Source organism: Aquarana catesbeiana, linkage group LG02 (assembly GCF_042186555.1).
Source record: "Aquarana catesbeiana isolate 2022-GZ linkage group LG02, ASM4218655v1, whole genome shotgun sequence".
Lineage (NCBI taxonomy): Eukaryota > Metazoa > Chordata > Amphibia > Anura > Ranidae > Aquarana > Aquarana catesbeiana.
In genome coordinates this window covers 420283709-420298298 of record NC_133325.1, presented here as the reverse complement: position 1 = coordinate 420298298, position 14590 = coordinate 420283709, and the positions used below count along the sequence as shown (strand labels likewise).

The following is a 14590-nucleotide window of genomic DNA, read 5'->3' as shown; positions in this document are numbered from 1 at the left end:
AAGTGAAAATCTGCATCTACAAATTGTCAAACAATTTCGGAATGTTACTTCAAGCTAAAATTGCAAAGACTAAATATCATCCACCGTACATAATATCAAAAGATTACAAGAATCTGGAGAAAATTCTCCATGCAGGGGACAAGACTACAACTGATGCCCACGATCTTCGGGCCTTTAGATGGCACTGCATTAACAACGGGCACAATGGGCTCAGAAAAATGACTGTGTGTGAATACCGTTCAGACCCCCATGCCCACAACCTTCTTGGACATGTCACAGGTCCCAGGAGAATTATATTCTCCCATGCAGTGGGGCTCTGCCCGCACTGCATGGGTGTAACTGCTCTTTTTGTCTAGGGGCGCAGGTGAAAGCTGTATACATGGGCCTTTGATCCTCCAGAAAGCCACGCATTCCCACGTCCAGTGGTGGTCTGTTATGCCATCCTCACGTCCAGAGCCAGTCTATGGGCGTGATGACCTCAGGAACAGTCCATATACAAGACTGCTAACGTGTGGGGGGCACGAGTGGTGAGGACCGGTCTTGCAGTCCGAGTATTGGGTAAGTATATCTCCGCTCTGCAATCCCATAGATCAGTGATGGCGAACCTTGGTACCCCAGATGTTTTGGAACTACATTTCCCATGATGCTCATGCACTCTGCGGTGTAGTTGAGCATCATCAGAAATGTAGGTCCAAAACATCTGGGGTGCCAAGGTTTGCCATCACTGCCCTAGATGAAAACAAGCAGTTTCCTGCACTGCATGAAAAAATGTTTTTCCCTGATTTTTTTTTTTTTCTGTAAGGAACTCATGTTGGCTGTTTTTTCCTATCTGTTTGAACATTATAGCTTGCAACCAGGAGAGTGAAGCTTCCTGGCTTTTGGCTTTATGATTAAGCAGACATTGGACTTTTTTGGCAGAAGCCGTTTAACTCTAATAGCTACTACATTAATAAGCCAAAGGGTTAAAAACGCCATCGATCAGCGCTTAAAATTTCAAGTCCTGAGCTACTAGCCAGGCCTCAATGGTTACGCTCCACCAGTTGCCCCGCCCCGAAACACGCCCTCACAAATTATCTCATAAAATGCCACTTTGAGCCTGGTTTCACACTTGTGCGGTGCGAATTGAAGCTCAGGTTTCACTGGGGAGATAACAATCTCCTGTTCAACGGATTCATTGCGTTTTTGCTCAGGATTAGAGAGCAGGGAGAGGGGGAGGGGGGGGGGGGGAGGGGGAGGTGTAGTGAGGAGAAAGATAAAATCCTTGTTCAGAACGCAATGCATCTGCGAATCAGATGCGTTCCCATAGGAGATAATAGGCTTGTAGTTCGCACCGCAATGCCCAAAAAACGCACACGTTTTTTGTGCAATGCGCAGTGCGAATGCAACGCACATATGTGAACCAGATGCATTCATATGAATGTATTTTAAAATGTCCTGCGAATTAGATGCGGTGTAAGCCGCATCTAATTCGCATAGGTGTGAACCCGGGCTAAATGTTTTATGCAGAATTAAGTTGTAAAAATAAATATTAACAACTTTATCCGTGCCCACCAATGCAGCCAGCCTGTGCCCACCACGCAGCCTACCTGTGCAGGGGAGGAGAGGAACAAGAGAACCGCCTAGATGATCAGAGCACAGGGAACACAGCGGCAACAGCTTTCATTTCAATTGATGTGTTGCACATCCTCTTGAATCCAATAGGTTTTATCAAGCCTGTTGAAGCCTGTTGAAATTTCATTTTATTCTGTGTATACAGCCCTGGCTGTGGAACTTTGCTTGACAGATCACCCGTCCCGGGATTTGATGGGTGATCTGTCTAGCAAAGTCTCGGAACCAGGAGGAGGGGTTGTATGTGACAGCGAGCAGTGGGAAACACAGCAATGTGAATTGAAAGCTGTTATTGCTGTTTTCTCTGTCCATCCAGGCGGCTGTCCTTTCTCTTCCCCTCTGATCGCTGGGAGAAGGACTCCCATTCAACTCTGGCTGCTGGTGGTGCTCTCTCCCAGGCAGCCATAGCTCACCAGCCCTCAAAATCCACTCGCAAAATGCGAGCAGGCAAGTAGAATTTTTGAGGGCTGCCATTGGTGTTCACAAAAGGAATGGTTATGGGGATAAAAATTGAACTACTAGCAAGGTACATGTTGGCAGTCATCTTCTTCTTACAGTGCACTTAAACATGACTCGCCTTCTGCTAATATCCATGATTTATTTTAACGCTTGATTCCACTTTATTGCCCTAATTTCAGTACGGGGAAGATACTGTGGGTTAAATAAGCATTGACTTCAATGGTGAGACTTGTGTACATAATTTGAACATCCTCTTGAATCCAATAGGTTTTATTAAGCCTGTTGAAATTTCATTCTGTGTATGTAGAATGTATAGTACAATACATGAGCCTTGAGTTCTGTTTCCTTTAATCTGTTAAAGTATATCTGGGTAGTAAAGTGTTAGCATGTGTGCATTGCAGCATTGGGTCCCTGGTTCAGATCCTAGTTACACCCTCTGCATGGAGTTTGTATGTTCTCCCTGTACTTGAGTGGGTTTCCTCCAGGAACTCTGACACTCCAGACATGCCGGTAGGTTAATCTGCTCCTCTCTAAATTGTCCCTAGTGTGTGTGTGCATGTGTTAGATGGGGACCTTGGCGGCAAGATCCTTGATGGCAGGAACTGATGTGAATGAACAGTATGTAAATTGTTGGCACAGTATGATTACCTGTAATATATCAAGTATAGCTTCTTTATACATTTGTTGTAGATAATAAGAATTGCTGTCGAGGACAACAGAGTATATGGAAAACTAACTATTTTTTTTTCTCTTTTTAGAAAGAGGAGTTTGTTTACCTACAGTGTCGCTGTGGATACTGTTTGTATATATTGAAGCAGCAATTAGGTTTAAAGACCTGAAGAATTTTCATGTAGATCTATGTCGTCCCTTTGCTGCACACTGGTAAATTGTTTTTCCTTGTAGGATTTTAATTTGTTCTCTGATGTTATATTATAAACATTAAGCGATTGATAACTGAATTTTTCTTTTGTATGCAATCCAAAGTGGTAAAAGTATGTTCCTGAAATGGTTGAGGATTGGGAGACCCTATAAAGAGAGCTGCAGTTTTTGCTGCAGTGTCTACCGGGCCACTGGTCTGCCTGCAGGAGACGCACCTAACAAGAGACGATATCATACTTAAAAAGGACAAATTTCCAGACTCAGTATCACTCGGTGTATACTTCATTTTCTAGGGGAGTGAGTGTTCTGATTGGAATGGGTGGCAGAGTTCTCCTGCAGGCAGATTAGTATAGACGAAAGAGGCCGGTATATTTTTTTCGTATTGTACTTTTGGGAGTATGACGTGAATTTTGGCTACTATATATATCCCCCCATTTTAAGTGGAGTTCTTATATTCAGCTGATGAAATTTATATTCGACAAACCTGATGTCCCGATAATGGTAGTAGGAGACTTCAGCATGGTATTGGATGGGAGGGTAGATAAATGTCCACCAGGAAATCAGATAGGCAAAGGGGCTATTATGCTTTTACAAATAGGAGAATTGGGACTGGGGATATATGGATGATGAGGAACCCAACTAAACAGCAATATTCCTGTTTTTGGAAAACTCATTCTACGCTCTCTAGGATTGATCTGGCCTTGGGCAGTGAGGATATTGTGCACCTTGTTACGCCAGGGGCCTCTCAGACCACTCTCCATTGGTTTTGTCATTAAGTCAGGGGGAGGGGTACTGTAAAGGGGAATGGAAAATAAGCCCATATTGGCAAGAGATAATGGGGTGAAAAGAGGGAGTGACATCATCCCTGGAGGAATTTGAGCATTAATGTTGGAACGGCGCCCTTTGTGGTGGTCTGGGACGCCCTTAAGGCATTTTTTAGGGGGACATTAATACAACAGGTAGCAAAAGTAAAAAGACATACTAGTAAGCGGGAAAAACTTACTGGAATCCAGGATTGGGTTAAAATACAACAAGAATATAAGGATCTACTTCTTACAAAAGCAGAGAATAAGGTAATGTTCCAGGGAAAGCATTATTATTGAAAGGGAGAGCGCGCAGGATATCTACTGGCTTGATTGGCAAGGGCAAATACAACTACTACTGTTATATCTGGCATTAGAACAGATGAGGGCAGAATAACATCATATGGCCCCGAGATTGTAAAGATTTTTAAATACTATGAGAAATTGTACAGTGCCCAAGGTGGGGAGGTAGAGGGGGAGATGTGGGAGTTTTTTAGGGATCTGAAGATCCCCCACCTTACTGAGGAAGATGGAGGCACTGGATGCCCCTATAGTTTTGTAAGAAGTGAGACAGGCGTTATTAGCATTGGCAAACCAAAAATCTCCAGGACCAGATGGCCTGCCAGCAGAGATATACAAATGTTATAAAGAGACACTGCTGCCATCGTTGTTAAAAAAAACATTTAATGGAGCATTAACAGATGGAGTACTGCCCTCATCTATGAGGGAATCCACCATCGTTGTCCTTCTAAAAGAAGGAAAGCATCCACTTAACCCTGCTTCATATAGGCTAATAGCCTTGTTGTGTACAGACGTAAAACTCTTAGCAAAAATACTGGCTGTTAGGTTAAAGAGAACAAGAACCTGGTCCATATGGACCAGACAGGTTTTATACCAAACAGGTCAACTAGTATTAATATAAGGAGGGTATGTTTATACTTGCAAGTTCTGACAATGAGGGATCAAGAGCAATACTGTCTTTGGACACAGCCAAGGCCTTTGACGGCCTTGAATGCCATTATCTGTGGCAGACCTTGACTGCTTTCTTAGTTTGGCCGAACTATTTTAGCTGGGTAAGGCTTTTGTACGAAAAGGCCCAAGGCGAAAGTGAAGATAATATATATGTTCTGAGATGTTTTCTTTGACTCGCAGGACAAGGCAGGGGTGTCCCTTGTCAATGGAGCCAGTAGCTATAGCTATTGGGTCACCTGGCAAAATACAGGGATTTCAGAGGGTATCAGGAGTGATGAGAATAGCATTGTACGCTGATGATGTGCTGCTGTTTTTGGGGAATACACAGGCATCCCTGGTGGCAGCAATGGACTTTCATTACAGATTTTGGACAGATATCTGGCCTAAATATAAACTAGGATAAATCAATGTTTCTTCCGGTTGACCCATTGAAGATAGACCTGCCATTAGAGATTCCACGATTGCAAATATTTAATAAGATCACATATCTGGCAATATATATAACTCTAAATCCCAAAGATAAAATAATATTGTTCCAGTGTTGGATAAACTTAAGGGGAAGGTATGGAGACGGCTACCCCTAGCGGTGGCAGGAAGGTGTAATTTAACCACTTAAGGACTGAGCCTCTTTCTATATATATAATCTCTCTCTCTCTATATCTATATCTATTCTCTATATTTCTAACATCCTAGTGAATAAAATGTCGCTGCAATACTTCCTGTCACACGGTATTTGCGCAGCGATCTTACAAGCGCACTTTTTTGGAAAAAATACCTTTTTGCATTAAGACAGTAAAGTTAGCCCAATTTTTTTTTTTTTTAATATTGTGAGAGATAATGTTATGCCAAGTAAATTGATACCCAACATGTCACGCTTCAAAATTGCGCCCACTCGTGGAATGGCGACAAACTTTTACCCTTAGATCTCCATAGGCGATGTTTAAAAAAAAATTCTACAGGTTGCATGTTTTGAGTTAGAGGTCTAGGGCTAGAATTATTGTTCTCGCTCGAACGACAGCGGCGATACCGAACGTGTGGTTTGAATACCGTTTTCATATGAGGGTGCTACTCACATATGCGTTCGCTTCTGCATGCGAGCTAGGCGGGACGGGGCTCGTTCATTTTTAAAATTTTTTTATTTTTTTACTTTTTATTTTTACAACTGTTCTTTTTAAAAAAAAGTCACTTTTATTCCTATTATAAGGAATGTAAAGATCCCTTGTAATAGAAAAAAGCATGACTGGCCCTCTTAAATATGAGATCTGGGGTCAAAGACCTCAGATCTCATATTTACACTAAAATAAAAAAGTCTTAGTCCTCATGCACACGGACGTTTTTACAGCTGCTTTTTTGAGCTTTTTTTGCAGCTTAAAAAGGCCTGTCTATGTTAGTCTATGGCTTCATGCCCACCTAGGCGTTTTTGAGCTGCAAGTGGCATAGGCGTTTTTAAGCTGTAAAAAAACCCAGGACCAGTGGGTTCTGAGAGACGTTTTTCAGCTGTAAAAACGCCCTAACGCTGAAAAACGCTCAACGCTCAAAAACGTCATTCACCAACGTTTTTTAGCGTTTTTGATCCATTGAAAAAAAAAAAAAAAAAAACGCTCAAACGCTAAAAAACGCTATTGCAAAAACGCTGAAAAAAGTTGAAAAAAATCACTGCAAAGATACTGGCGCTTTCATAACGTTTAACAGCCTGTGTGCATGAGGGCTAAAGAGCAATAGGGGAAGTGACGTTTTGATGTCGCTTCCGCCCTGCAATGTTATGGAGACGGGTGGGGGCCATCTTCCCCTCACTCTTCTCCATACCTAACAGGGAGAAGAACCCCATGGCCTCTGCTGCTACCGACAGCTCCGGTAAGCAATCCCGCATCCATGGTGCTACTTTTTGGCATCACAGTTGCAACATTTAAGAGGATGTAATGATCTGTCTGAGCAGAATCCAGGGGCGTGGGGAATGCTGTTATTTGGGCATGAGTCACAATACATTGACCGAGGCCTTGGAGGCTGATTCTTTTTCATTAAAATTTTCTACACTTTTATTGCTATAGAAACTATGGAAAGTGGTTAAAGAGATAATAGAGCAGGGGTAGGCAACCCCCGGCGCTGGTAGTTTCTTTTGCCGGCACTCGACTCCCTCCCCATCAGCAGAGCAGGGAGATGTCAGTGAGACCCTAATGCATTCCAATTTCAGAGTTCCCCACACTTGCACTGAGGGGAAGGCACTGTGCTCCCACACATTGTAAAAGATGGGAAACATTGTTTGGTTCTCTAACTTTGCTGTAGCTGGGATCGTCAGCTTTTGTGATGGGGAAGAGATTGGGTGCAGTACTGGTGGGGCGGTCCCTGTTTCTAGGAGGAGATCTGTCATTGGCCACTGCTAAAGCCAATTGCAGTCCTGCTAGCCCCACCCACCATCTGGAGGACAATGACTCGCTTGGTTGCCACTACCAATCTCAAATAAGGGATTTCACTGTGATTGATAAAACCACAATCAGGTGACAGTTTGTGGAATTAGTTGAGCTTCTGGGAACTTTGTTGAAATTATTCCTGAACCTTTCCGTCACCGAACCCCTGCACTCTGTGTCCCTTTTAAGCCAGACAGTGTTCAGCGCAATGAAAGTCACACCTAACTTTTGCTGTGGTGCAGAGCACCGCACTTTTTCTCAACTGCGGGGCCAACTTATGATCCTGCACACAGGCCCACTGCTGTCAGTAAATGCCCCTGACCTGAGCTCATCATTGCGCATCCATTTCAGAAGCTTGTATGTGACATCGCATACATATAAATCGCATACATGCACGTGGGCTGAATGTGAGAGTTGGATCAGCAGGATGAGTGTGCCAAGACAGCTAAATGTGTCTCATCTCTGCTTCCTTTCACCACTCTGCATATCACACATATCATAGATGAGAAGAGGGTACAGCGGTGAAGCAGATGAGCGGGATGGTATAGCGGTGGGGAAGATAAGCAGGAGGGGTTCAGAGGTGGAACAGAAGAGCAGAAGGGTACAGTGGTGGGGCAGATGTGCAGGGAGATACAGTGGTGGAAGTGATCAGAAGGGGGTACAGTGATGGGCCGGATGAGCAGGGGGGTACAGTGATGGGCCGGATGAGCAGGGGGGTACAGTGATGGGCCGGATGAGCAGGGGGGTACAGTGATGGGCCGGATGAGCAGGGGGGTACAGTGATGGGCCGGATGAGCAGGGGGGGTTCAGTGATGGGCCGGATGAGCAGGGGGGGTTCAGTGATGGGCCAGATGAGCAGGGGGGGTTCAGTGATGGGCCAGATGAGCAGGGGGGGTTCAGTGATGGGCCAGATGAGCAGGGGGGGTTCAGTGTTGGGCCAGATGAGCAGGGGGGGTTCAGTGTTGGGCCAGATGAGCAGGGGGGGGTTCAGTGTTGGGCCAGATGAGCAGGGGGGGTTCAGTGTTGGGCCAGATGAGCGGGGGGGGTTCAATGTTGGGCCAGATGAGCGGGGGGGTTCAGTGTTGGGCCAGATGAGCAGGTGGGTAGAGCAGTGGGGCATATGTGAAAGGAGGTGTATTGGTGGGGCAGGAGGGTTACAGTGGTGGGGCAGGAGAGCGGGGGAGGGTTACAGTGGTGGGGCAGGAGAGCAGGGGGGGGGGTCAGTGGTGGGGCAGATGGGTTCAGTGTCAGATGAGAAGGTGATTCAGTAGCAAGACAGAAGAGCATGGGTATACGGCGGTAGAGCGGATGTGCGGGAGGTACAGTGGTGGGACAGATGAGCAGGGGGTTACAGCGGTATGGCAGAGGAGAAGGGGGTACAGAGGTGGGGCAGATGTGCAGAGGAGAAAGGAAGATCGGTGGAACACATGAGCGGGGGGGGGGTACAGTGGTGGTGCAGATGTGCAGGGGGGTACAGTGGTGGGGCAGATGTGCAGGGGGGTACATTGTTGGGGGCGGGTGTGCAGGGGGCTACAGTGGTGGGGCAGATGTGCAGGGTAGTACAGTGATCTGAGGTGTGAAGGAGCATGAATTGGGGCTGGTCTGAGACATGAGTGCAGGATGTTAATTTCTCACTACTAAAGTAGTTTACAGCATTTATTTGATTTAAAAAAAATCATTTTCGTGATTGAGTGTGAAGTTTACGTTTTTTTTTTTTTTTTTTTGTTATAAAATCAGCGCGCTCAATTTCTTTGCAAACGTTTTTGGCACACTGTGCTCAAAAGCTTGGCACCCCTGTACTGGAGTATCGGATTTACAGAATTCTAACCATTGTGGAATAATAAACATTTGCAGGAACTATGATGTAGAGAAGAGTAGGGACTGGGAGAGATGCGGTCTTGCTTATCTTGCTCAGTTATATAGGACCGGTGTATTTAAATCATTCCTGGAACTTAAGGAGGGATATGACATACCAAATCGTCCTCCTTTAACCCCTTCCCGCTGAGCGTACGCAGATGTGTGTACTCAGCTTTCGGGGGTTATACCGGACCTCCCGCCGCTTTTACCGGGCCTCCAGTTCCATCGGGAGGCCTGATCACCAATCCGCCGCCTGCGGCGGCTAGTAACAGTCTGGAACAAAACCGTGAGCGGCTTCGTTCCAGCCTCCTAATTGTAAACGCGGAAGCGACGTCATGATGTCACTTCCCGTTTACTCGGCTGCCAATGGCGCTGGTTTTAAAAAAAAAAAAATACACAGTAGTCAGAATTGCCGAAAACGGTGATCTGAATACTTTGAAGTGCAAAGGAGGGATTGGAGGTCTTTTAGACCCCCGATCTCTCCATAAAGAGTACCTGTCACCACCTATTACTGTCATGGGATGTTTACATTCCTTGTGACAGCAATAAGCGATCAATTTTTTTTTTTTTAAACACAATTTATTAATATAAAAATAAATAAGAGAAAAAATTTTTTTATTTTAAAGCGCCCCCACGAGCTCGCGCAGCAAAGAAAACTCATACGGAAGTCGTGCCCGCATATGTAAACGGTGTTCAGATCACACATGTGAGGTATCGCTGCGATCGTCAAAGCGAGAGCAATAATTCTAGCACTAGACCTCCTCTGTAACCCTAACTTGGTAACCGTAAAAAAAATTTAAAGCGTCGCCTACGGAGATTTTTAGGTACCATAGTTTGTCGCCATTCCACGAGTGTGCAATTATAAAGCGTGACATGTTTGGTATCTATTTACTTGGCGTAACATCATCTTTCACATTATACAAAAAAAATTGGGCTAACTTTACTGTTTGTTTTTTTTTTTTTTTTTTTTTTTTTTTTTAATTCATGAAAGTGTCCCTTTTCCCAAAAAGTTGCATTTAAAACACCATACCGCTGCACAAATACCGCGTGATATAAAATATTGCAACAATCGCCATTTTATTCTCTAGATTCTCTGCTGAAAAAATGTTTGGGGGCGCTAAGTAATTTTCTAGCAAAAAATACAAATTTTAACTTGTAAACACCAAATGTCAAAAATAGGCTTAGTCATGAAAGGGTTAAATATCTGCAAGTTGGACACGCTCTGAGCACACAATTCAAAGAGAGGCTAGTAGAGTGGAGTGAGGTAACCATTCTCCGAAAAAGAATTAACACAGATACGTCTAAGGGGCTGATCTCATTCATATACGACAGTATATGTGATAGGGTTATAAGAGGAAATGAGGAGCTTCTCTGTAGGAGGGGATGGAAGATCTGGGGGACATAACAGATACCCTAAGTACCCTATCACCATCACAGACAGTGTCGCATTTAATTCTGCTTCACAGAACATATAAGATACCTAAGAAATTATTCCTATATGGGTGGAGGTTGAACGCTAAATGCCCAAGATGTAGGGACCCAAAAGAAGACATAGTTCATATGATGTGGAGGTGCCCTAAGTTGAATAGATATTGGAGTGAAGTTGTCAAAAATAGATCTGGTATTAGGAATAATTCTTGATTTAGACCCCAAGATATGCCTATTGGGCTGTATGGAAGAGGATGGCAAGGAAGTGGCTGACGTCAAATCCACCAACCTGTGCCGAATGGGAGGATGAGGTTAATAAAATAAGAAAGGAAAGATTTGTGTATAATAAAAGTGGAAATGACAAAATGTTTAGAAAATATGGGAAAGCTGGATTAGTAGATAAGGGAAGGGTGCGCTGCAAAATTAAGGATAATGTAAAAATAAAATAAAGGATAATTCTCTCTCAGACTCCAGGAATCCTTTTTTATTTTTTTTTTTTTTTTATTTTTTTCTTCTTGGAATGATGTATAGTAAATAAACAGTATATTTTTCATAGGGGAAAAATGAAGTGTGCATTTATATGAACAAATTTGTGCATGTTAAATGTTGGAGTGGGGGGTTAAAAGTGAATGTAAAAGATGTTTAAAAATGTTTCTTTTTATACAAATAAAAAAACTTCTTCTATATCATCCCTTTGCTGCACACTGGTAAATTGTTTTTCCTTGTAGGATTTCTCTGTAAGAGATTGTTTGTCTCTATAATTTGATATTTTTATAGCTGCTGCTGTCCTATTTTTGTCCATTTTGTATGTTAAAATATTACTAATACTTGACTTTAGCTTGCAGTAATAAGCTTGGATAGTTGAAGATAGCATTTGCCATAATGTGTAAGTACGTACAGCATAGTTGCACATCCTATCAGATCAAATGCAGTCAGTCTTTGGGTATTCAGGAAGCCTGATCACATTAGCTGAAAGTGGAGATTCTTGCACTCATCTATCCATCCATGCCTGTGAGCTGAACGAGAGAAAATTAGCCACTTATGGCAAGCATCAGTGGTAGTTTAGGGGGGTGAAAATTTTTACTATTAGGGTTTTGTGCTGTCGTAGCACATGCTGTGTAGTATCGCATACTTACAAAGATCCAAACTTATAGGCCCACCCAAATAGAATCAAATGCATTTTTGTGCCCCAAAATACTTAAATTTTGGATGCCTTTTCTCTTTCCTGTGTCCCTCCATCTTCCTTCCTGAACTGACAGGAGCGAGCCTTGTGGGGTCTTTGGCGCTTTTACTGTGGGTGTAACACTTGTGTACTTTCACCCTGTGCTTGGCAGGTGTTCTCATTATGGGGGGCCACTTGCGCTGCATTGCCTGGTACATGTGCAATGTGGCTGCTGGTCGTTTAGATCTGGCATTATACCCGTTTTGAGTTATGTGCACTTAGCCTCTTGGATTTACAAAACAATACTGCGCACAAGACATGGTGACGGCTGTGCACATGCGTCAGGCAAAGCAGCGCCACTGGTCTGATAATGTACACACAAGCACAGCACTAGATCTTACAAAGGAAATCTGCACATGCTGGCAGGACAACACCCTACTGCGTCCCTTTAAACACACAAGGCGGCAGTAGTGCGCAAAATCCAGGGGGATTCCATGGAGACACTGTAGCCTGTGGGAGCACCCTACAGGCTTAAAAGGCGCACTGCAACTTTCAGAGGCTGGGTGGACTGTACAAAACAGGAGACATGAGGCAATGATGTACAAAGGTATACAGCTGCAGTTTTTTACAAAATGGGTTTAATGTCAATTTTACACCAGTCATGTCCTTTCCTGTGGTGGTAAGTTAACAAGACTGTCGCTCTTTAGAGTTTAACACCCATCACCTAAGTCTGCAAGAAAAGGTGGGCCCCATTGTTGCTGTGATGCTTTCTCAGACAGGCAGACATCTCCCCAGCCTTAGTGAGACATTTGCTGGTCCGCAACTTCCCTAGGAAATTAAATATGGCAAAATAATTTTATCTGCCAACTGTTTCTAATATATTTTTCTTTTGCTCTTTCTTTGCTTCCCAGTATTGGATATCCTGTTGTCACTTTAGGCTTTGGCTTCAAAAGCTATGTCAGTTATAAGATGCGGTTAAGAAAACAGAAAGAGGTACAGAAAGAAAATGAGTTTTATATGCAGCTTCTACAGCAGGCACTACCCCCAGAACAGCAGATGTTACAGAGACAAGAAAGGGAAGCAGAAGAAGGTGGGTACTTGTAGAGGCTGAGAAAAGACCACCCCTAGTAATTCATATGTGAAAATGAATTCTTACAATTTATACATGGTGTATTCAGGGCACACGTTTGTAAGAGAACACTTTTTTTTAGCTTTGATTACCTTTGTGAACATTACATGTTTTACGGAATACACAATCAGTTTTTCAGTTTAAATGCAGTTGTCTTTTGTGCACAGTATCTACTCTTACAACTGATTTTGAAATGGTAGGAAGATGAAGAAATGTAAGAATAGGAATAGCCATGTGACTTAAAACCTTTGCTCTCTTGTGTTTTTGAGAAAATAAATGTTTGAAAATATAAAACTTTCTTTATACTATGTAGTTATGTAACGCCTCACAGCAGTAAATATTCTTTGTCATTCTCCAGCTGCCAAGGGTTTATCCGAAATGGATTCTTCAATACTGTTACAGCACAATGGACTCTCAACAAGTAAAAAAAATTCTAGCACCTTACCGGAGCTGGAGTATAAAGAAAAGGGCAAAGATAAAGATGTAAAAAGACATAATTTGGGGATTAACAACAATATCTTGCAGCCCACAGACTCCAAAGTTCAGGAGATTGAATATATGGAGAATCATATCAACAGTAAAAGATTGAACAATGATTTGGGGAGCACAGAAAACCTCTTGAAAGAGGACACGTGCACCACCTCATCTAAAAACTACAAGAACACCACAGGGACAGCAAACTCATCTCCTCGGAGCCACAGTGCATCCAATGGGAGTATTCCTTCATCATCGTCCAATAAGAATGACAAAAAGAAATGCACTAGTAAAAGTCCAACTACGCACAAGGATCCTATGGAAAATTGCATCCCAAACAACCAGCTTAGCAAACCAGATACATTAGTAAGGTAAGTAACTTCAACTAAGGAAGTATACGTTTAAAGGATTACTGCACCTATTGTGTATATTAACCTCCTACCCAGTACTATGAGCCAGCACTATGCAGCCTGCATGACATTATAGATAGCTGAAAGATGCATTGACTCACGTTTTAACACACTTTGACACGTGTTTTATGCACATTAAATTGCTATGTATTGTGCAGGTTATTTCCTCTTGACATCACATCCCTTTCCTGTTTATGGCAGAAGAGAAGGAGTGAGGGAGAAAAATAGAAACAAACACGTTTTTGTTTTGGAGAGGCATTGGCAAACTGGAATTCTAGCACAACAGCCCTAATCATTGTGTTTGCGGATGCTATATTGAGGAGGAGTTGGACAAGGGGATTCGGGCAAGCCAAAGAGTCCATTCATTGCTCACACAATGTGAGAATAAAGTGCAGTTTTGCACCTTATACTATGATTTATGACATCACTCATTTTTTTTTTTTTTATTATACAGGATTTATTTAGCGCCAACAGTTTGGGCAGCAGAGACAACATTAGGCCAAACAGTACATTTGCAATACAGGAGAAATCGGAGGGACCTGCTCGTTTGAGCTTACAATCTATCTCTATAAAACCTGCCATTGAGATACCTCACTAGCCAGCTTTCCACTGCGCACACTACTTTCCCTCGAAGATGGCTGCAGTATGGGTCCTTGAAAGTATTTTATTCTCTGCTTCCCATTGTTGAAAGGTCAGCACCCCAGCTGGGATCCACAGCTTGGCTGTCAGCTTCTTGACAGTAAACAATACCCCACGCAAAAAGATATGCTGATAAATGAGTGTAGTTGTACCAAGGTACCTCTGATGTCATACAAAAAGTTTATTTGGTCACAGTAAGCTTGTAGCTGTAGGCAGGACCAAAACAGGTGGAAAAGGAGCCAGGGACTCCTTGACACAGCCCATAATGGCTTATAAGACTGTTTTAAATATTGCTGACCTAATTGGCATCAAATGGGTACCATGAAGTATAAACAGGTGAGCTTACAAGTAAGTTTCAGGCAGAC

General features: G+C 43.1%; 1 protein-coding gene across 2 annotated transcripts in view; it reads left to right on the top strand.

The window, feature by feature from the left end:
* Positions 1 to 14590, top strand: part of MACO1 (macoilin 1) — a 105737-nt gene that overhangs the window by 62405 nt on the left and 28742 nt on the right. For both annotated transcript variants that reach the window (XM_073615459.1, XM_073615458.1), the window contains 3 exons: positions 2826 to 2949; positions 12485 to 12663; positions 13061 to 13547. In XM_073615459.1, coding sequence (XP_073471560.1) covers positions 2826 to 2949; positions 12485 to 12663; positions 13061 to 13547 — 790 coding nt within the window. The remainder of the gene's footprint in view (positions 1 to 2825; positions 2950 to 12484; positions 12664 to 13060; positions 13548 to 14590) is intronic.